At 38.3% G+C, this 23,752-nt stretch overlaps 1 protein-coding gene across 6 annotated transcripts in view; it reads right to left on the reverse strand.

Annotated features, from left to right (window-relative positions):
• Positions 1-2,182: 2,182 nt before the first annotated feature.
• The window catches only part of Grik1 (glutamate ionotropic receptor kainate type subunit 1), a 396,194-nt gene continuing 374,624 nt past the window's right edge, over positions 2,183-23,752 (reverse strand). For 2 of the 6 annotated variants that reach the window (XM_021209772.2, XM_021209771.2), the window contains 3 exons: positions 19,173-19,423; positions 3,012-3,098; positions 2,183-2,537 (listed from right to left, as the gene is read on the reverse strand). In XM_021209772.2, the coding sequence (XP_021065431.1) occupies positions 2,382-2,537; positions 3,012-3,098; positions 19,173-19,423 (494 nt within the window). In that variant the 3' untranslated portion in view covers positions 2,183-2,381. Of the gene's footprint in view, positions 2,538-3,011; positions 3,099-17,494; positions 17,882-19,172; positions 19,424-23,752 lie in introns of those variants that run through there. The other 4 variants (XM_021209775.2, XM_021209773.2, XM_021209776.2 and 1 more) reach the window with 2 other exon arrangements.

Raw genomic sequence — 23,752 nt, forward strand, 5'->3', positions numbered from 1 at the left:
TAGGTTTTAAATATGAGAATTTTACACATTTCTATCTTCACAAATTAGTATAATAAGATATGAAAACAAATATTTTCAAAACTGAGAACAACTATTGAAAATGTAAAACGCAATATTTGATACAGTTTTTAGTGAAGTGAGTAATCTACATGTTCCTTTCCAGAATATCATTCTAAACTCCCTTTAGGTATCTAGGGTTAGTATGATTCAGTAAACAATGATTTGCAATGCTTCATTCAGATTTCCTTAAGTTACAAGTTATCTGATTGACATTTTGCCGGGAAAATGGGACTGATCAAATTTTATCGAAACTTTTAATGATATATTTTTATTTTCAAATTTCAAAAAGCGTTTTTTTAATCACAAGAAAGAGTGCTTTTTTCAGCCTACAATATTTAACAGGAAAGCCATTGTTGTCAGTTAATTTTATTTTAAACTGATTTAATTTTATTTTATATGTATTAGTGCTTTGCCTGAACATATGTCTTTGTGCAGCTGTCATGTCCTCTGGAGCTGGAGTTACAGACATTTGTGAGCTGCCATGTGGTTACTGAGAATCGAACCTGGGGCTTTGGAAGAGCAGCCAGTGCTCTTAACCTCTGAGCCATCTCTCCATTTCCTCTTTAATTTTATTTTAGTGTATTGTTTCCCCACTTTTATTAAAAGTAGATTCTTTTCTCATACATGTATCTCCTGATTACAGTTTTCCCTTCCTCTACTCTTGCCAGTTCAACTCCATCTCCCCTCTAGTGCATTCTTTTTGGTCCATTTCTTCTATTTATTGTCAATAGACATATCTGATTAATTTGAATTCAGAGTATTGGTTACTGTCTAGCAGAACAGCTCTTCAGGATTTTTATTGGCATTATCAGGGTCTTTTCTTGGTGTGTGGGGCAGTCATCCATGTAGCACAGGATGGTCTCAAACTTCTTATGTAGCAGAGGCTTGCCTTGGGTTCCTGGTCCCTCTACCTCCACTTCTCAAGCGCCAGGATTATAGGTGAGTCTGGCTTGGTATTTTGTTGCTGTTTTCATGTGTGGAAATGTGTTTGTATTTAGAGTCTGATGAGACTGCTTTAAAGTTTCCCAAATTTAGGAAATAGTCATATTAAATATGAGACTTAAGTAAATGAAACATTGAGTTAATGTCTTCTTTGTTTGCCAGCAAGATGAACAACAGCAGTTTCCCACTAGATGGGTGATATCTCCAACGATGTCATCCTCTCCTCTTCCTCTTGTCCTACATGACTCTAGCTGAATTGCTAACTGAATTGTCCCAAGGTGACTGACCCCCCCACCCCCATGGTCCTGTGCTTTCTCCACTGATCTGGTTCAGACTTAATCTTTTGGGTCATGGAAGAACTTCCAGTGTGTTCTCCTGTGTTTCTTTCCCGGTCCTCTTTCCTTCTGTTTCCCCTCAGCTAGAGTGTTGGCTGCTCTTGGGCTCATCACACCTTGCATTTTACGTTTTTAAATGTATTAAACTCTCTTTTCTCACCTAACTTTACATCCTTTTTTTTTTTCTTTTTATTATGTGAGTGTCTGGGACCCTTCCGGCTTCCATCTTCTTCCCCCAGCGTAGTGTATCACTTGATGGCACCTGTGCCATTCTACATTCCCAGAGCTTTGCCCCTCAGGCAGCTGCCTCCGCATGCCTATCCAGCTTCTGACATCACCATTCTGATCCTGCTTCCTGCAGTAGACATTTTCCTCTCATTTGTACGAGGACAGAGAACAGGTATGTTTTTCTTATATGATCTTAGTATGATGCCTTAGAATGTGGTGAACACTTACTTTTTAAAATATATTTTCCCTTTAAAAAATCACTCTTTTACAATATACTTGCTAATGTTCAAATAATATTTAAACAGTATCTAAAATTAGATTTTTTTAGAACACAAAGATGAATGGCTTTTCTTTCCATATCAAGCAGGCACCATCTATAAACTGAAAGCAACTATTTTTAAACTCACTCCTAAATGGATGTATTAACGGATTCCTCAGAACAGCAAATTCTATAGCTAGTGATACTTAACACTCAGCACTGGGAAAGCAAGGGGGGAACAAACTGAGGCTCAAACTTGCTATGAAAAACAAAATCGGCTTGTTTATTATTATTTAGAAAGCACACATAGCAATTTATTGGAGGAAAAGAAAAAATTCAAAATAAGTGTGCATACAAATTCATCTGAAAAGAATCAGTTTTACTCCTCAAGTAATATCTATGTGAGCTTTAAAAATTGTGCATTTCTTCTTCCTCCATCCATGACTGGAGTTATGGATAAAGATATGTGGAGACATGTCTCATATTCCTTAGAAATCTGTCCTCCAAACATGTGTCATGGGCGTGGCCTTTTTCTTCTTTACAGCTGTGTTCTTGGGTCACGCCACAGTCTCTTTTCTCTGAGTTCGTCTCTGATGACAAGTAAGGATACTTGTGAAAGAAGATTTGCCCTTAGTTCTTGACTTTTTCTTTAACTTTTTCTGATTCTTGAGTGAGATTCCCAGCTCTTCCATGATGGCATTGAAAGAGAGACACTAGAGAGCACAAAATAAGAGAGGGTCAGCGTCCTGGGACCCATGACCAACCTGCACTGACTTGAATCTCTTGCCTACTGTTTGGTGAACATAAGTTACTGTTTTAAGCAGGTCCATAACTAATGGCCACCTCCCATCACCACCACCTCCACCCACTGGCCACCTGTCTTTTATACTTAAGGAAACTGAGGCAGTAAGTTAGCTCAGTAAACTATACTTTATTGACAAACACACCAGTATAGAATTTCCCAGTTCAGATAAAAACAAAACAAAACAAAAAAACCAAAACCAAAACCAAAACCAAAACCAAACCAAACCCAACAAAACTCAAGGCTCTCAAAATAGACAACTTACCTTTGCTGAGACAGCAAAATAGAGTTAAATTAAGGCATTTCCCCCACTGAGATGATCCAAACATTGATAGGGTTATCAAGGCATACGACACTTCAGTAATGCTATAGAAAATGAACAAACCTTCTCTACACCAAGGCTTTCTGTTTTGCTCCCATGAAACCTTACTTTGTTCCTAAAATAAAATCTAAGTCTTGATGACTTTCCTTTCTGATAAAAAAAAAAGAAAAAACACAATTTTAAATTGTATATTTTCTTCAAAAAAACCAAACCACCAGAGATTCTGGCAGCAGCAATGATGCAGCTGGGGTTGAAATGGAAAAATAATGGTGCTACACAAAGGAAGATGGAGGGATGGTGGAGCAATGTTAAACTTATGCAGAAAAATAGATAGATATATATCTTCATTACAATATGCTATGTGTATCTGCATGCACACTATATAAACAGCCAATACAAGGTAATTCGCTGTCATTTTTTCTATCCAAGATAAGTTCTTTGGACACATTTCTGCCAACAGGTATCTACAGCTTTACTTTTTGATGAGGTTACTCTGAAAATGTTCTCCAGTTGGATAAGGCTGGACAGAAGGACAAAAACTGCAGGATCCACTTATATGAACTATCTGAAATTGTCCAACTCACAGAAACACAAAATAGAATGGTCACAGCATGGCCAGGGGCTGGGAAATGGGACATTGTTATTCACTGGATATAGAGTGTCTCTTTAGAGAACGAGCTATTTCCAAAGATCTGCTGTAAAGCCTTTATCATGCTGGACAATACTGTGTTGTGCAGTTCAGCTTTGCTAAGTGTGTATAGTCCTCAAGTTTTGTGCTATTGTCTTAAAAAACACAGTTCTAGAGTGATATAAAACCTTTCGAATAGATGATGTGTGTGCAGGCATTGCTCCTATGTGATTAGCTCTAGCACAGCCATGGCTGCTGGTCAGCTGACCGCACATAGTCAGATGTTTCCTTCCTCACAGGAAGACATTGACCTCCTCGGTTTGGAAAAGTCTAAGTGTTGGTGTTTTGACTTGTACTTTAAGAAACTACAGTCTGAAATGTTCTTGATGTATCCAGATAAAAAGCAGTTGTAGCTTCTACTTGATTCAAAAGCCCAGTAAACAAATTTAGCCTTTAGATACAAACCTTTTGAAAAAAAAAATCCAGTGATTAATGAGAGACTTTTGTCTTCGAAACATATATTTATAGGATTTGATTTTCACTTTCATTTGCTATGACACTAAAAACAGAAAATCCAGATGGCACTTGCTAGTTCCCTGTCAGTTTAAGTATGCAGTGGCTACAGGAGTTCCCTTGTACCTGGTACTTCAAAAAGACTGCCACAGTTGTATCACAAACGAAATATAGTTATTTGGAGCGTTATGCTATGTAAAATTTATATACTTCAGCCAAGGTCAGATGAGTGTCTATAGCATCATTTTGATTGTGTTGTGTTAAGGTTTTTGATCTGAAAATTAAACACAAGGTTTCTTTATTTTTTATTTAATTATTTATTTATTTTGCCCCTGGGCATTTCTGATTTCAGGATGACCATTTAAATAGAGAGACAAGATAAGCGAAAGTAATCTTAATATTATTTCATCCAAACCTTGTTCCATCCATTAGGTAGATGGGCAGAGATTATTATTGGGAATACTAAGAGAAAACAAAAAAGGAAATGCCATATAACTCAATTTATATGGACTGATAGCCTCAACTTCTTTCTGTGGAAATCATAAATATTTAGATTCTTAAAAAGTCACTATGAGAGTTTTGTGAACTTTTTCTCCGTAAAACATCTTACAAAACTATTGCCTTGCTTTTCTTTTAACTCCTATGCATTTAAATTTAACTATTCATATTATTTTAAATTCAAACAGTAAAACTGAACTAAAAAAAATGTAGCTTCGCACAGTGAAGAAAGGGCTGGTTGGACGCCCCCTTCGCTATTTTGGATAGAGAGACTGTATTCGATTTTTATCTATTTTCAATCTCAATTTATCTGATTTTCAATTTCAATCATAACCTTCAATTGTGATTTTCTTTAAAACAGCATTCTCTTCCAGAGTTTAGACTGGCTTAAAGTACAACAATCATTATGTTTTGATCAACAGCACTTACTCATTTATTTTGGTATGAGAATGAGGAAACCTCATTTTACAGGTGACCTGGTCTCTCTGTCTTTGGGAGCAAACTTTTGACTCTGATTTTGTCTCTGACTGTCAAGAAGAAAACGGCAAGATACTGGGGCTGACCTTTTTGCTTCCAAGTTTTTGATGTAGCCACAGGAAAAATGGCCTTAAAGGTCCCTGTCAGCCTGAGCACAGTAAATGATAGGACTTCTCACTCTCCAGAAATGAGTCAGTGAAGGTCAGTGCTCAGCCCAGAGGGGTATGTCAGGGGAGCATGGCTAGGCTCACATCCATTAGGTTCTCAGCCTCATATAATTTCAGAATCCACACTCAATTTTATTGATTTTGTCTTCCTCCCTCCCTCCCTCCCTCCCTCCCTCCCTCCCTTCCTTCCTTTCTTTCCTTCTTCCTTTCCTCCTTTCTTTCTTTTGGCACTGGGCATTTCTGATGTCAGGATGATCATTTAAAAGGAGGGACATGGTATATCTAGATAAATAGCGTTTGTGACTTCTTGATTCAAAAGTTCCATATGCAGGTTTGGGTATGGAATCTTTAGGAGCTCCTTCCTTCCTACTCATTGGGCCATGGACACACTGTTGTTTAAAGTGACGGTTTAAATTTTTGACAGAAAGTATTAAGGTTCCAGTCGATCACCTTTCTTTAGTGGCAGTGTGATTGCAGACAGAATCCTAGCAGTTGTTTCTTCTCCCCTGCTTTTTGGAGTAGAGATGTTGCTGCTGTACTTCTGATTGTGGACTTGTTTATTGCCGGTGGGTGGTGCTCACATTTCTAACATATCTCTCTATGTGGCAAGGACTTAAAGTTTGGAATTGGCCATTAGCTTCAGAATGCTGGAGTTGAAACTTAGTACCTTACTTAGACTGGGAAGATATTTTCTTTTTTTACTCAATTTCTTTGTTTAGAAAGAACATTTTTCCTAGAGCTATCACGAAAATTCAGTGAGCAACTTCTGTGTGTGTGTAAGAGAGAGAGAGAGAGAGAGAGAGAGAGAGAGAGAGAGAGAGAGAGAGAGAGAGAGAATAATGTAATGCCAGCCACATTGTAAATAGGTTTATTACAATACCATTTTACCACTGCAGTGAAGATATTTCAACTATGGCAGTCACTATTTCATGTTTATGAGAGAAGGAGACAATGTAAAAGTGGATGCTTCTTTGGGTCAAGTTGTTGTCTGCTGTTCCATGCAACAATTCCTTTCAGTTGTTTAGAGCGTGCTTTAGTTAATCTAGATCCTGTGCGTATTTGAACCAGAAAATTCCAATGTTCATGATTGCCATCCTTTTCCAGTTCATACCATGTCTCAGTGCTTATGTGTGAAATAGCAGTGTGGAAACTGTGTTGAAGGAAGAATCAGTGCTTAGATATTGGACAGGAGTGAATGCTGAGTACAGTCACTTGTTATTTATGTCCACATTATGACAGATTTCTATGATAGGAAGGCTGTAGGAAAACTCACTTGTCAATGAACTATTTTGTTCAATTTACAGAGTTCAAAGATAAAGTGAGGTGTGTGTTGTGTGTGTAGGATGTGATCTCTTTGTGTGTGTGTGTGGTGGCTGTATGGTGTGGTGTGATGTGTGATGTGTTATATGTGTGTGTATATGGTGAGTGTGTGTGTGGTGTGTGTGACTGTATGGTGTGGTGTGTGTGTATGTGTGTGTGTGTATGGGTGTGTGTGTGGTGTGATGTGTGTGTGTGGTCTGTATGTGTGATGTGTGTGTGTTTATGGTGTGGTGTGTGTGTATGGTAGGATGTGTGATGTGTGTGTGTGTGTGTGTGTGTGTGTGTGTGTGTGTGTGTAAAACTTCTCTTTTAGAGGAAAGCTAACTGAGCAACACACTATTCAAGCTGAGACGGAAACAGATCGTTCATCCTGAGCTGGAGCTCTCCTGCTTTCTACAGGGAGAAGGACATGCATGCTTGAGGGTTTTGTTCTCTCGAGCGCATTTATCTTCCTTGCTTCGCCTGATCTGAGCATTACTCTCATATGCCCTTTCCTGACTGCTAGTTTCTCTCACTTTCCCTTTTTAGTTGCTGACTTCATGGTGCCTTCTTTAGCTTAGCCCTAGATGTTTGATTTCATGGTGCTAGTGTGAGTCTGAATGAGAATTACGCAATCTCTCCCTATCCCTTTAATGGTCTTACTGTGGCTGTTGTCCCGAGAGGGCTGGGCGTTAGCACTCTGGTTGTACCTCATTGCAGAGTTCTAGGTTCAATACCCAGTACTATGTGACATAAATCATTTTTAAAAAACAGTCAGGTTCTTTGGCTTCTCAAATAAACTATATCCGAAAAATCTAAAACAAAAAAATGTTCCAGAAGAGATTTTCCTCTCAAAGTGTCAAGAAAAGTTCTGTATTAGAATGTTATGTGAATTTACAGTATTTTAGGACCTAGGTTTTCTCTGATAGACTTCATACTAGTTATCAATTGACACAGATTGTTAATGTCAACTTGACATTTTGTAAACTTAGCATTTACACATTTACATATTTTGTTTCATTTGTGCACTTAGAAAAATATTTAGGAAAACTGTTTTGATGCTCATAATTTTGTGATTTCTCTCCAACAGTTTTTTTTCTTTCTTTTTTTTTTTAAAAAAAAAAAAAAACATAAGAAGTCTAGCCAGTAATATAGTAACTCCCTATGCTGAGATAGTTTTTTTCCCCATTAATTCAAATACATAAAGTGCTCTGTGACATTGTTGATAAATTTTCATGTTAAACATGATATGAAAAATGTTAGTGATGTTGTCATTTTAGAAATTTAAAACCATCCACTGTATTTGTAAGCTTTTAAAAGTAAACTATGATTTCAATTTTTTTTTGGAAATACCATTTTCAGTAAAATTTGAGATATAAGGGAAATACATTTCCAAGAACCAAGGGGATTATTGTACATCATAGAAGCTTTGTCATGGTGTGGTCACATCACTGCCTTGCTCCATGGAGTCTAAGTCTCAGTGAGTTTTCTTCTAAATTAAGAAATTCCGAACATTCACAATCTTAGCATTGGCTTTTATCTTGCAGTCTGTTGGTCATCAAGCCTACAATGCTCAAAATTGTGTGGGCTTAAAGACAGAGAATCCTATAAAAGAACCAGATCAGAACAAACCTGAGTATACATGTCCTACCACAAGGCTTTCAGAGGAATGGTCACCTACTTATACCAAGGCTTTATTTTGTCACAGGAATACTGATCCAAGACTAAGAACAAAGATGACCTCCTTCCCCACGAAGCATAGCAAAGGAAGGCTTATTAGGGCCATTCTTGTATCAGTTATGCATGAACTGTCTTCTGAAAGGTTCTTGTGTTCTATAATAATTTGGGTACCATTTGCCTTGACATTATTAGTTTTCTGAGTTCATTCAGAACCTGTGGGTTACCTTTCAATCACCCGTCTATGCATTGAAAGGCTGAATGTTGATCATATCCTTAGTTTCCAGAACAGTGGTCATACATTAACTGTGCCTGAGAGCTAGCACGGGAACTGGATCTCATCCATACTGGAAATCCTGGGGTAGAGGAGATGTAGGCCCTGAGAAGCCATTCCACAGCTTGGCTAACAGCCTTTACCTTATCTCTGAACCTAGATATCTTCTTTGTCCAGACCATTTCTCTGTACCTTTGATGCTGCTTTGAGCTGGCCCCTCATAGGTAATTAATATAAAGCTCTAATCTTTTCTTTCCCTGGCGTGTAACCGGTGTGTTCTTCCTGCTCCCATAACGCCACAAGTTGTCACCTCTAGGTCCTCTGTTTCCTCCTTTTTTACACTCTTCCCCTTTTCCAAGGACCTGGAACAAGGATCATTGACTTCTCAGCTCCTAGACTGAAGGTTCCCCTTGTGCAGGAATTCATTCCTGAACATTTTCAGTTCTCCTGTCCAGGCTATCAGACTGTCAACACGGACCTGAGAGTATGCAGGACTGCCCAACAACCTGAGAAGCCCAGTGACCTTCTTTCTGGTGTATCTTTATTTAAAGGTTGACACGGGAAATGCATCTTTCTGCCATAATAAATACATTGTGGGATAGCATACTGAATCCAAATAGAATTTGAAGTTTTAAAGAAATTATTCATATCGGTTCCCCCAGCAGGGCTACGAACTCATACAAATCAGATGATGAGTACAAGTAAATCCACTCTGCCTTAACACTACGGATGATTTCATGGCAGTCTCTGAGACATGAGCTTAGCACTGAGGCAATTCAGCATTTTGATATTAATTCATGTGTTCTTTACTCATATTTCTGAATTTTGACCATTTCCCTCCACCTTTAAAGCTGTAATGCGAACTGTTCTAAGAATTGTCCTGGAGGTAGGGATGCTAGATCTCCAGAGAGAGAGAGGATTCAAATCTTTACATTCTTAAATGCACTTTGTGCAACTGTTAGAAGATCCATCAGGCTTTGAACCTATTGTTATAATAGCTGTGTGTTTGTAAGAAGGGGAGACCAAATTGCACATTTGACCTCAGAGATCCAGATTTGAGCTATAATGATGCAGCTCACAGGTAGAACAAAGAAGGGTCCATGAAGGTACAGCTGTATATGTGCTTCAAGGAGTACAGCTCAGCCATGGAACAAGAGAAGCTGGTCCCAGGTATGGGGAGTAATTGGGAAGCAGCCCTTTACCTTTCACTTGCCACTTTGCTTGAGTCAAATGTCCATGGCCTCTGAAGGGCACGTTAGAGCACATGGAACTTTTCTTGCTCCAGAAAGGAAACAAGAGCTACTGATCAGCAGAGAGAGAAGGATGCACAATGACCTACTTCAGTCCTGTCACTGGAGGCAAAGACATCTGCAGAGGGGACAGGCGTCACGCAAAGGTCAGCAACTCTCCTTGTAGAGATGTACACTTTCACTATAGCATAAGCCACTCACAGTAGCTTTCTTGTATCTGGAGTCACTGAATACTGCCAGGATAGTTCGTTCCTCAATGCTTTTGCTTCTCTCTGGCTTCCAGCACTGCATCACATGGTCTTATAAGGAGTCTTTCACGAGAAGGGCCTGTTCTTTTTTTTATTTTATTTTATTTTTTTCAAAGCTTCCATAAAAGAGGTAGGGCCATGAAAATGAATTTCCAAAAGCTTTTTCCTCCTCTGTAGAATGGCTAGCTCTACCAATGACCCAGAAGTAGGATTTTAATTGCTTGTAATGCTTGTTCATGGTATCTTCAATTCGGAAGCACCAACTTGTATCTACTGTAGTGGACACGCATTTTCTTGAGCTATAAATTAACATGTTAAAAAGTGCATTTTTTAAAAAATATGATTCCATTAAGTAAAAACCCATAACTTAGCTTGATGGTTTTCTATCAGACCTTGTCAGATCAAGAAAATCCACTTTTGGTTGGAGATGTTTTCTTTTGGTTAATAGAGCAGCTAACTCAGGCCTCTCTGTTTACAGCCTCAACCCATTCTTCAAACTTTTCTTTCTGAAGGCTGTCTAGAACTAGGAGAGGTGTTTAACGGGCTTGGAGCCACTATTATCTGACCACTTCCTGGTTCTTCAGCTTTTACTGGTGTGACATCTGTTACTTCGGTGACATTGCTATATCTCGGCCAAGTCACTTGAGATACCTGTGGTTCTAATGGTCTCTTAATGCGCTATGTGTCATCTCATCCAGCCTTTACCAACCTGTTATGATTCTGTAAACCCTCCAACAGGCTTTTCCCCCTGATATTTTTGGTATTGTCTCTGTTGTGACTTTGAGAAAGTCTTTTTTTGAAGCCCAGCATAGGCTTGCTGGCTATATACTGGTTCTCTGCCGAGCATAGGCTTGCTGGCTATATACTGGTGCTCTGCCGAGCATAGGCTTGCTGGCTATATACTGGTGTTCTGCCCAGCATAGGCTTGCTGGCTATATACTGGTGCTCTGCTGTTCTAGAGGCAGTCAGATGGAAGATTTCTCTACAAATCGTACCACTTTCTAGATTTTTCCATAGTGAAGCCAATAACGTATTTTTTTTTCACCATTCCCTAAGGCCTCTTCTGAGATTTCCTTTTTTTCTTCTCTGTCTTGAGTTGGGTGTAGACTCTGGAATGGTCTTTACAAATTCAAGCAGCATCTAAGCATGAGTAGTTTCCCCTCAGCATTGTCTTTTCTTCCAGTGGTGAAAAATTGGGGAAAGGGATTCAAAATAAGATAGGAAAGCAGTATTGTTTACGTTCTTCCAGTGTCTGAATTTGAATTGCGGCTACTTATAAACTACTCGAATTAGGATGGTTGATTTATTCAATGAAACATTTGGATCCTGTAGTTAAGAGTCACGCATCCCAAGAGGCCTGCTGGGTTATAAATTTGAAATCACTTGGTTTTCAAACGCTGAAAGGTTGACTGCTCTCTATTTTGCTAAAGCAAATATGGGGAGGGCAAGGTGATTGAAAACAAGTGCAGGCTCTCCCTTTCATCTCTTTCCCAGTATTCTTAGGTTCTGCTTTCAGACTTGGGTCCTACCACATAGGGTCCTACCTGCCCTGTTTGTTTCTCCTTTACCAGTTTGTATGTAATCAATTCTATGATTCCAAGAACTATCTATGTGTATGCCTCCTTGTCACTCTCTGTCTCTGTCTGTCTGTCTGTCTGTCTGTCTGTCTGTCTGTCTGTCTGTCTGTCTCTTTCTGTTTCTGTCTCTCTGTGTGTGTATATATGTATGTGTATGTGTGTGTGTGTGTGTGTGTGTTGATTTAATATATAGGTTCATTATAGTTGAAGATGATCCACTTCTGCAGTATCACTGTTTGGAACAATTCGCATATGTTCGATTATATGGGCATCTCCTCACTTTTGATGCTGTGTTGTCTGACTGGATCTTTTTCTGTCCACAAAAGGCCTTCCACTGAACTGTACTGTCAGGGCCATGTAATCCCGCTTATCATCTTAAAAATGTAATATGTTCAGCAGACACACAGAGCCATCTTAAAACACATATGCTAAGGATTTTATTTCCATTCTACTTTTGATATGTTATTTCCTTTCCATTTTTCTACTATATCTAATTTATTAATTATTATTATTATTATTATTAATAATAATAATTTTTTTTTTGGTGAGATGGTAACCTCAACTTCTGTCTAAAGTTGAGGGAAGAGCAAATTCACTTCGTCAGAGTCCAGGGCCATTGAGCAGCAGTATGGGGAACCGAACTGTTTGAATTCTCAAGACTATTTTAATTCTATTGGGTCACATAGGATATTTAGAGTGGGGTTTATAAGACAGCATTATTTATGTATGGAAGAAGGGATTTGTAGATGAATACTAAATGGCTCCTCATTTCTGTGATACTAGTATTTGGGTTTCTATGAAAAGGCAGTCTTCCACCAATACAAAAACAACTGGCTCCTGCATCATTTGTTAAATAATTTGATCAGACCAAAGAGGAAACAACGGAGCTGTGGACACAGGAAAGTATATAGAAAGGTGCCAGACTCTGGTAGACTCCTTGTGCACAACAGTTTCTTAGTTTCTGTGGTTGTATACCCCTCGGAGATCAAATCAGGTAAGCCTTCTGTTTAGAAGCCAAGTATTTTATATTTGACTATCTTAAATTTGAAAATGTCATTCAATTGGAAAATTGGGAAGAAAGGCAATTTTGGCTAAGTTTATTCAACTGTCTTAATTGTTGAGGAAACTACAGTAACTTCCCTCAATCCCTCCACTTTTCATTAGTAGTTCTGCTGCATATACATTGTGAGGCCCAGGCCTGTTGTTAGGTAGTTTAGGCATCAGTTGTATTTAGCCTACCATCAATGAAGTTCAAGTTTGGCAAGGTGTGAAAGCATGTGGCGGTGCAACTGCAAGGTTGGCTTGTTCTTCCCAGCACGTTCGCTCTAACCCTTGTAATTAGAAATGCTTTGAAAGTTTAAGAAAAAACCTTCTTGCCCATAGTGCCAGTTTCTATGGAGGAATTTTGAAAGCTGAAACAATTTTAATTCTTGCGCATCTGGACATAACAATCCACAGATGGGTGAAGCTTAGTGAGAAAGTTCCTATAGGTGAGCTACAATGTTGGCAGTAGGCAGGGGCCCTTTGCTCTCTGCAAGGGATTAATTTATGGTAACTTCTGTAGCAACTAGGGGTACAGAAAGCAGTACAGGAAATTGTCTTCTTTCCCTTTGCTTTTCCGTGTTCACGCTCACTAGAAAACAGACCTTGTATTATAAACACCACATGCTTGGGAATTAATTGGAATTCACTGTAGAGTTGCATTATGACTCATAAACAATATAACATGATGCTTGTCAAATACAGTGAGGAGTTTTGAAAATGATTTTCTGAATAAGTTTATAATCATATGAATCCAGCCAATTTTCATATTGTTTATGTAGTTTTACTGAAAAAAAACTGTTAAAATTCAATTTGTAATTTTAGTCTAAAACAGCAAAGTACAATATGAAGCTTTATTATTTTTCTTCTTTGAATTAGGTGACTGACAGACTTATGAAGAAACAAATTGATATAATGTTATTATTATTGATGCCTTCCTTCAATCTTTTAATACCATTCTGCCTCTCTGCTTGACTTTAAGTAGTATTTTAAAAATGTAACTCACAACCTGCTACTGTTGTAAATAGAAATTCTTTGAAAGTTTAAAAAAGAACCTTCCTGCCCATATTTCCAGTTTCTATGGAAGGAATTTTGAAAGCTGAAAAATTGTGTTATAAAAATTGATGCTTACCAACTAACTTAACAAAACTGCTATGTTCAAGGGAGCTTTTTAAAAAGTATTATTTATAAGAGCCCATGTTTGCCAAGTGCTTTAAAGTAAAGCAACTGTACTCAGGATGTATTGTGAAATAAATTTATGTAAAAAAAAGAAAAGAAAAAGAAAAAAACTATCAAACAAGCCTTAGCATTCATGATAGTTCAAGACTCATGTGTATGACCTGATTTTGGAGAAAATTAATACATTCAAGGTAACTTTAATGGAAACTAACGTATACAATTAATTTTAAATATTCATTTTCAGGCTTGGTGAAACCTGCTGATTCCTGCCTGTGTCCACCAAGTGAACACACGGAGCTTGAATGTAAGAACTCCAGATTATTCCTCCGGATGATTGTGATTTACACTAAATTCTCTGAACCAATGATGCAAATATGGTCTGATGGTTTTTGTTCTAAATTTCACTTGAAACGCAATGGACCCAGTAGAGGTCAATGTGGTCTCAGCAGTTATTGCCATGGCAACAAGAACTGGTTGTTAGAAGTTTGGACAAAAGAAGAGAAGTAGAAAAAAAAACATTTACAAAGGCTCAAGGCAGCAGCAAACTACTTACTTGATCATTTTGAGTAAGGATGGATTTATGTTTTACCAATAAATGTTGAGATTATCAATATCATGAAGTTTCTGTCTTAAAGATACACAATTTTTTATTGGATTCTCCACATAAATGGTCCATTATATATCAGATGCCAAATATGCCTGCCTATGTATGTATGTATGTATGTATGTATGTATGTATGTATGTATCATCTGTCACTTAGAATTAGTAGCTCCATTTTTCTTTTGAGTCAATTCATACAAAGCAATGATTAATTAGGATCCAACTTTATATTTAAAGTACTGGTTAGATTATTAAGTCATAACTTTACTTGACTATTAGAAACAACTGAATGCCTCTAATGATCGCAATTGCCTCGCCCTAACCTCACACTAGAGTTTACTGTCTGGAGAGACTGCCCAAAGCTACTCCTATAAATCCTCATATCTTCCTTGAGGGTAATGACTTTGCTCTTCATTTTAAACACGTGCTCAGGGAAAATTGGACAGTGTTTGATTATTTATATTCATAATCCCATTTTCTATATCTGGATTGGTTTTAAGGTGCTGATCATTTTCTGACTGCTCATGTGACCAAGGAGAAATATTTAATTATTCTATAGGATGCCATATTTGTTGATCAGTATTTAATATAAAGACTAAAGTAATTTTATGTTCTTTGCCATGATGTGATTTCATTGTTCTCATGATAGATGTAGAGAGTGTCATGTGGGGACACAGGTCTTGCCAGTTGCTTCATAGAAAAGACACTATGACCCAAGGGCATGACAGATACTGAATAGGTTGGAAATTCCCCATCCAGGACACCATATTGAATATACTAAACTACCACATGGTAAGGGAATGTTGATTTTGGTTCCCTCTGAGTTATTTATCCATGGAAACTTCATTAAGTGCGTGCCAGTGGAACTTATTTTGATAAATACTTCTTCAAAGCAACCTTGTGTTCTAGAAGGTGACCTCCTAGTATTAGATGTTTGAAAACTGAAGCTGGAAAATATTTAGCAACTGAAACGCAGTGATTCCACCCAATGGTGTCACATGTGGCGGTGCTTGAACCAGAGTTTGGACAACTTGTAAAATTCTCTTTTAACTGTATTGTCATGACTCAAGATTCTGGACTCTAATATCCATTACTTCTGATAATAAAGCTGAATTAAAATCATGGAAAGGATCAAATGTGATGTGTGTAGAAACATTTTGAAAACTATAAAGTACTATGTAAATGTCAGAATTAGAGAGCATACAGTCTAAAATAAATCCAAAATTTATTTATCTAAAAATTTTTTTTTTGAGACCCCTGTCCTGTGACCCAGGATTCACTTAAACTCAATATGTAGTTGATCCTGATTTTCTAATCCTCCTGCCTCTACCTCTTGAGTATTGGGGTTATAGTTTTGTGTCACCATAGATGGTTGTATACATAACTGGGACTGGGAAGCACCACATGAGCCCCATGTGAGCTAGGTAAGCATTCTCCAAACGAGCTCTATCCCAAGCCCTCCTAATGCTAACTGTGGAAGGAAATTGCTTCTTTACTCATCTCTGAATCAAACTTAAGAATGGTCTATGCAGGAAGGTGAATTTTGCTAGTTATTGCCAGTTTGAGTTTTCTGTATCATCAGTCACTCAGAAAATTTTATAGCTACTTTGGTGTATTAAATAGATTTTGGGAAATAAACTTAAGCACCTTGTGGATTCTGTCTGCTGAATCAATAAGTCATGAAACTGAGACTAGTGTAGCCTTTATCCTGCCCGGTAATCTGATTCTATTGATCCTGAAAATGTGAATTCTGATTAGAGACACACAGCAGCCTTTCCCCACTTTAATAACAGTAAATAAATAGTGATATAATTTTTAAGTATTTTCATAAGAGCTAATTTATTTAAAGAACAAGGCTGAGAAGCAATCAGTGTAAGGAGTCAACCGTTCTGATCATGCTTTACTGAGGAAATATAAAGTTGATTGGAAGGAGCGGTGACTAAGATCCTAGAGCCCATTTAAAGCTAAGCAAGAAGGTCATGCAGCATGATTGTTCAAATGCCAAAAACCTCCTTCTCTGGAGTGTATTCTAGGGGATCACTTGAGAAGTCAAGGGGAAATCTGACAGAGAGCAAAGTCCAACCGATTCCATACTGAAAGGGGAGGAAAGGTAGTTTAATTCCCCTCCTCTCTGCCATGGGGAAATGGACTCAGTGCAAACAGCAGACACGCTCTGTCACACCAAAGCACACCATTGGCTTTCTGTGTCACCAAGCTGAGGTGGGGTGGGGGATTAGTCACTTTGAATGCAGGTAGAACATAAATCTGCAGAGATCTGTGACTAATGCGTATGGAAATTGTCTCTTGTATTTATTTTCTCCCCCTTGCCCGTCTCTACGGCACACTTAGAATGTATCAATAATGGTGATACATCCAGGGAAATGAATGTGAACTTGGCAAGGCTCAGAAAAGATGGCTTCAAGAAGAACTACTCTATCTTAGGCGAGTGGGAAGAAAGTGCAGTGAAGTTTGTGTGGGAAGATGCTCATCATTGTACAGGGTGAGTGTAGGTGAGCAGCAAACGGAAGATGTCATGAATTAGTTCATTGTGTAAGACTCTCCTTGGCTCTTCCAGGAAATAGTACATGGCTAGAAACTAATCAGGTTCTCCATGGCTCTACACCTACACAAGACTGCTATTTGCTCTTTGAAAGTCTGATGTTGCTGAGTTTCTGTCCAGAAATCATTTTTTTTTTGACTGTGCCCCACATCCCTGAGAGAGGCTCAAGTTAGGTCATCCCCCTTTGAATTCAAGTTCAACCATTATTCTTTCAGTGATGGTTTCTGAATCTTTAAGAGCCAAGACACCTTTGAGGTTTTGGATAAATACTTCATTTAAAATCTTGGGGCCAATTTAGTTAAAAATTAACAGTGTTATAGAGTTACTGGCATACTTGTCGAAAAGACATGGCTGTAGAAATTTTGAAATATGTAGGTCTAAAGAATACATGAGTGAGGGAATGGGAGAGAAGAGGGGGAAAGTTCACAAAGATAAAAAGAAGTGCACCAAACTAGCATTTTTCCCTTGTGTTGCCCCGTTATGTATCTCAATTTTTGCTGGTGAAGAAAATGTCATTTATTTTTAATGTAGAAAGAAAGCACAAGATGACAGTTTTGGACAGAATAGTTTTCTATATATACATTCATCCATGACTCTCCATTCCTCTTATAAAACCCTGCATCAGTACATATTGCATGGATGTTCCAGCCTCCTGACCTGAGAGCCTTGAGTAATGTCTGTACATTTTGCTAATAAGGAAAAGGGCAGACTGGCTACTTCAATTTAATAGATGCAGGTACAAACAACACTCATTACAAAAATTCTACTGGAAACAGCTTTTTAAAAAACTTCAATTACACAGTATGGACTGAGGACTGTGTCCGAATCCCCTTTTCCTCTCGTAATAATTTGCCACACTCTACATCTGTAGATAAAGTAGTCCCGGAAGTGGAGTTGGTCGGATGGGTTTGATTACACTGCAGTCCATAAAAGAAACAAAAAGCCTTGCATGCAAAAGAAATGGAAAAAAATAAAGTGAATAAATAAAAAGCAAGAATGAATGTTTAAATGAAAAATTAAATCAAATGAAACCAGCAGTTATGAAGCAGCACATTAAAAGCATAATATATACAAGCTTTTATTTCTCAAATTAGTAGCATAAAACAAGACACCTCAAGAGCAAATTGAAAGTTAAAGCAGACTGGTCCATCCTACCTATCAATTAAAGACAGTTTTCTATAGTGAGGTCCAGGAAAGGGGAGCTTTATAACCTCACAATTGTAACTCTGGAGAGGGTTTCCATAAAGGAGCAAGATTAGAATGAATTGACCTAGTGTTGGGTACTCAGTATAGTTTTCACATAAAGAAAGTGGCTCTAGTATCTGGTTATTAATCAAAGCCACCCATACAATTTGCAGGACTCTGTGCAAAATGAACATATGGAACCTTACGTTGAAAATTATTAAGGGTTTCATGATATTGGCAATGCGGTAATAGAGGTAATAGTACTTAGCTTTGAGATTCTAATGGCATCTTTAAATTAAGCTGTGGATTGGTACGCTACAATGCTCGGGAGCTCTGTATTTTATTTATTTTAGAAGGGAATTGTCTTCAGTCTCAGTCAGTTGTGGGCTTTTTCCTCAAAGCATCTAAGTTCCAGGCATGAACACCTAGGTAAAATGGCTTGCCTATTGAAATTGCTCCATCATCCTAGATGCAATTTTAAAAAAATAAAGTCTCAAATATACTTTATTTTCATGTTATATGGTTTATCATATTCATAGCAAAAGTTACATAAATTATCTTTCCACATATTATACCTCGGTGTAAGTAAATGACCAATTAAAAAATACTGCTTTGTATTTTTTTATAGAAATTGTTTTGCAAGAGCACCTCTGCTCAGAATATATACTGAAGGGCTAGTGACAATTCTCTCGTGTCTTCTGTCATTTTTTGATCATGTGTCTCTTGATCTTTCTATATAGTTTCTATCTTAAGAGCAAATAACCGTTGAAGAAATCAACTGAGTTTGGAATTTCTGCACTGTCATTCCAAGTAGTGCTAATTGGATTTGGAGTACGAGACTCTTCCTTCTTCTCATTAATAAATGACAGAGCTGCAGAGCCTGCAGCACCTGGCAGGGATTCAGTGCTCTTTGCTCTAACTCAGAAATGGCTCTTCTGGGCATCTAATTCAATAGGCTGTTACAAACAGGGACAGTATCCTCAACATTCTCAAACGTCAGACAGCAGATTCGAAGTAAAAACTACCCCGCCTTAGAAAGAGATGACTCACCTGCTCAATGTCATTGTTCTTCCGTGATTTGTATAAAAATTCTCCAATGGCTACAAACACAGAAAGGACGAGTCCCGCAGCCAGGACAATGAAGATGCCCCCAATATTTTCCACTCCCAGAGCACTGGCTTCTTTACTGTCTTCTTCAGGGCAGCCATTTCCCCTCCACCATTTCTCTTTCATCATATGAAGCTTCCCTTCTTCTTGTAGTTGAAGAATAGCAATGGTGATTTTATCCCGGTAAGGGGAGCCTGAAAGTTGGGGGTGATTTAGATGTTGATCACCAGAGAGATAAGAAGATATTAAGACATTTCACTATCTTAGTGATAAGTACTGCAGAGTTGCTATGAAACCCCGATGAACAAATCTATCAGCCAAAGCTAGGAGTGCCCACTCTTCTGTCAGCAAGGCTCCAACTAATAAGAAAAGAGGGAGGTGCCACGTCCAGGTTTCTCATTCTAGATAAACATTAAGTAGGAATTCTATGACATTTCTTTCTTTCTTCCTTTTTTTTTTTTCTTTCTGAGTTCTTCACCAATCTTTTCACATGTCAAGGGATTTATTGTCTAGATTCTATTTTCCTGGTCTCTTGGTGATCTCTTATCTTGGCTGAGTTTGGCCATTCTTTCTTCTGGTTCCCTATCTCCATTAGAGTTCAGCTACATCACTTCTCTGGCCAGGGGGAGCTAAAGTGATGGATAATATTTCTACTCCTGTGTCATAAATCTTCCCAACATGCTCTGCTTTCTGTCTTTTTCTAAATACACAGCGATAAGGAAACCCTTTCAAGGCAGTGATGATGAGGACAACACAATAGGGACGAGGACGACACAATAGTGATGCAGACGACACACAGAGAGGAGGGGTTTGGCTGCTAGGGTCACTGCATGAAGCAGATCTTCTCTTTTAACCCAGATTCCCAATGTTTACAGTGGCTCATCCGTAATGATCCATGTTCCAACTAAGGTAAAGTATATTTTGGATAATTCTGAGTTGCTATAACGTTCTGCGGCAAAAATTTGGTAATATTTATGCCCTGACTTCTGGTAATACCATAGAAACTTTAATTATGAAGGTTTGGAAAGTGCCAATGGGTACATCCGGACAGAGTTTCTTAGTTCTGAATTCCTGTGTTAACCAATAGAAAGGAGACAAAACAAGGCTCCTTTACTCATTGATTTCCTTGGATGACAGCATTCTTTGATAGAATTTCTTGTCCTCAGTAGTAGGGAGTTCCCTTTGCATACAAAATCTAAAGCTATTCCTGCTAAAGGCAAATTGAAAAGTCAGGGTCTTAAAGAAAAAAAGGCAAAATCTTAAGAATAATTAAGTAAGATCATTTGTTAAAGTGGTTTAAAGAAAATTAAAATCTGAGGGTACGATTAAGAGCCAAGAATCAAAGTCAGCCCTTCTTGTTTCTTATATCTCAGTGCCATTCTGTGAAAGTGCTCACAGCTCCCTTCCCATCCTCGCAGATGACTTATGTCCCATGTCATAGCTTAAATGCAATAAGCTCAGCTGTAATCTTCTGTCACCTTCCATTTATTCATTCCTAAGACTCAAAAAAATTGTCAACACACAAAATCTACCTTAAAAAGAAGTGTGAAATGCATTAGAGGGAGATTATAGCTTGCCAATACAGAGTATGGATTTTTGGGTGAGAAGATGAATTTTTGAAAACAAAAGATATCAGCTTTTTTCTTAAACACTCCCAGAACAATGGGGCAGAGGCAAAATTAGCAGCATTAATATCCCCCAGAGTGTGCAAGCAAATGAGAGAACCCGGAGTCCATTGCTTTAAGGTACGTGGAAATGCTCTGATGAGTGTGAGAGCTGTACTGCTGGTCATGGCTGCACAGTCGTCACAGTGATATACACAGTGGGTACTCAATAAATGCTCACTGCCACTCTCCTCCTGCCTTCAGGCTGCACAAGGCCTAACACATTACAGACAGATGGAGATCCAATCTCTGCTGAATGTTGGTCTCTAAGGAAGGTAATTTCCAGCCTTCCAGTAACCTGTTTAAATCTTAACTGCTCCCATTCCATTTCCCTGAAGCTTGATTTTAAATCCCCCCGGGAGACACATTTCTTGAGAGTCTGTCCTGAGAGTCTCTAAGCAGCAGTTTTCAATTTTAGCTTGTGACTGGGCCAACTTTGCCAGTCTTCTATTATGGGAGTCTCTGGGCACCCAGGGCAAGACCAGACATGGTGGGGGACCTTTTCATATCTGCATATCTCTTAGCTCCAGCCTTTGTGACTGGTTAAGTGGTCTGATTGACATCAGAAGTGACTTCTTGCAAATCATGTGTGTGTGTGTGTGTATGTGTGTGTGAAGTATCCGTATGCATGAATCTTTCTGAATTGCAACTGATCTTTTTTAAAGAATAAATTCATCATAAAAGAAGTCTTTCTCAAATGTTCCCAGCAGCTGTATTCCCCATGGATGAGTTCGCTCTGAAATCCACCATCTGCTCCAATTATTCCCTCATTGTTTTCACTTTAAAGGCATGACAGGTTTATCACCACTATGAAAAACTCCTGGAGTATATTTCTTTTCATCTAGGAAGGGGAGATGGAGGCTCTTGAACATCAGCATTTGTTGTAGGTAAAGTTGGCAAAAGAGAGACAGGACGAATATGTGGTGATCTCTCCATGTAATAGGTAGCATGATATATGAATGTAGACAGACTCATCACAGAGGCAGCATCATTCACAGGAGGGCAGAAAGCAAGCCCTAGTGTGCTGTATTCATTCAGCTGAGCTGCAGAAAGGATCAGCTCCCATGATCCCTGCCTCATGCCACCTAGGCACTGTCAGAAACTGTCGGAGTTAAGGACCAAACCTTAAGCAGGGCTTTACACTTGCCCACAAAGCACTCTGTCACTGAGCTGACTCCTCAACCCCTAAGTATTCTACTTCTTGAAAGGAATACAAATTAACATTCTTATGTTCACATGCAGCTGTTCTCAGAGTGATACACATTCCTGTTTTCTATCATTGCTACCCCACAGAAAATTTGCTGTCATAGAGGGATGCTAAAGCGATCAAATGGGGTTGTCTGGTAGAAGATGGAGTGAGAAAGCTTCTAGTCTAAAGATGGCTGAATTAGGAAATTCTAGCTGCTACTCAAGAAGATAGATAATGTGAGCCTCGTCAATACTGAGGTCCCAGTTCTGCAAAGATTAAGGCAAAAACTACTCCTGGTGTTTTTTTCTGATGCATGCTTCATTTACTAAACCGGCTGTGAGTAACATTTGCTCAACGTCTCCCATGTATGTTATCTAAAATGAGATGGGCCAAGCTGGGTTAGGGAGATAGGACATTGTTTTAAGCCCCCAAATCTATTTTGTTTATTTAGTTATTGTCCTATGGCCTTTATGAACCCCCTGAAGAACATACTGAATACATGATATAAGAGACTCTCATTTGGAGAAGAACAATCAGGAATACTGCTGTCTCTATTGGCAAGAGTCATCAGAATTATTCGGCCACCCAGTTCTAGCTCTCTGCCTGCTGTTTTCCCCTGTGGCACTAGCTGGATTTCTCTGGGTCTGCTTTACTGTGGCTCTCTCAGATCACTGGCATGCTCTCACTGGTTCATCTCTGTGTCTTTGGGATACATTTTTTCCCTCCTTGTTTCCATGTCACATGACCTTTGGGATTCTTGAAAGTGTGTTCCTAATTGCCTATCCCTTATAATTGTTCACAGTCTGTCTTGTCTATTGGCCCCACTGTCAGCTTGTATCTATATATATGATATTTATGCTGTCTACATGCTTCTGTGTACCACCATTAGTACATGTTACACGATCACTTCCTTCAAAGAGTGTAAGACAAATTGCTCTAAAAATTAATAAACATAGGTAAGCTTAAGTTCATTTAAATGCATTAGACTTAAATAGAAGAAGTTAGTCATTTTAAATTGACAAGAATTTTCAGACATCGCCAAGACTGATAATACATTGGCCTATATTACTATTATTATACATTTAAAAATAATGTTTACCATTCTTTTTCATTTCAAATATTGCTTTATGGATTTTTAACTGAAATACTGTTATTGATTTACTAGTTATAACATTTAACACAATTGAGTTAAAGATACTTTATATTCTATTGAAATATTTACTTATATTTTCTGCAAATTTTATCACTACTTAGAAATTGTTAATAAAATCAGAACCTAAGTTTATAGCAGCAAAACTTTAAGCAAGTATTCATTCTTGAAGCTTGGGGAAGCCCATGTCATGGGTGTTCAACAATGCTTGGGTGTTAAATCCAATAAAGGTTATCCTAATTAGGTTTCTGTTGTTGTGATAAACATTATGACCAAAAGCAACTTGGGAAGGAAAAGGTTTATTTCATCTTACAGTGGACAGTCCATCACTGAAGGAAATGAAGCAGAGATCATAGATGGACACTTCTTACTGGCTTGTTTCCCCATGGTATGCCTTCTTGTGCCACTCAGGACCACAAGCCTAGGGGTTTGGCACCACCCACAGTGGCCTAGGCCCCCCATACCAATAATTTATCAACAAAATGCCATTCAGTCTTACCTATAGGCCAATCTGATGAAG

The sequence above is a fragment of the Mus pahari genome, chromosome 12 (genome assembly GCF_900095145.1).
Source record: "Mus pahari chromosome 12, PAHARI_EIJ_v1.1, whole genome shotgun sequence".
In the NCBI taxonomy this organism is placed as follows: Eukaryota; Metazoa; Chordata; class Mammalia; order Rodentia; family Muridae; genus Mus; species Mus pahari.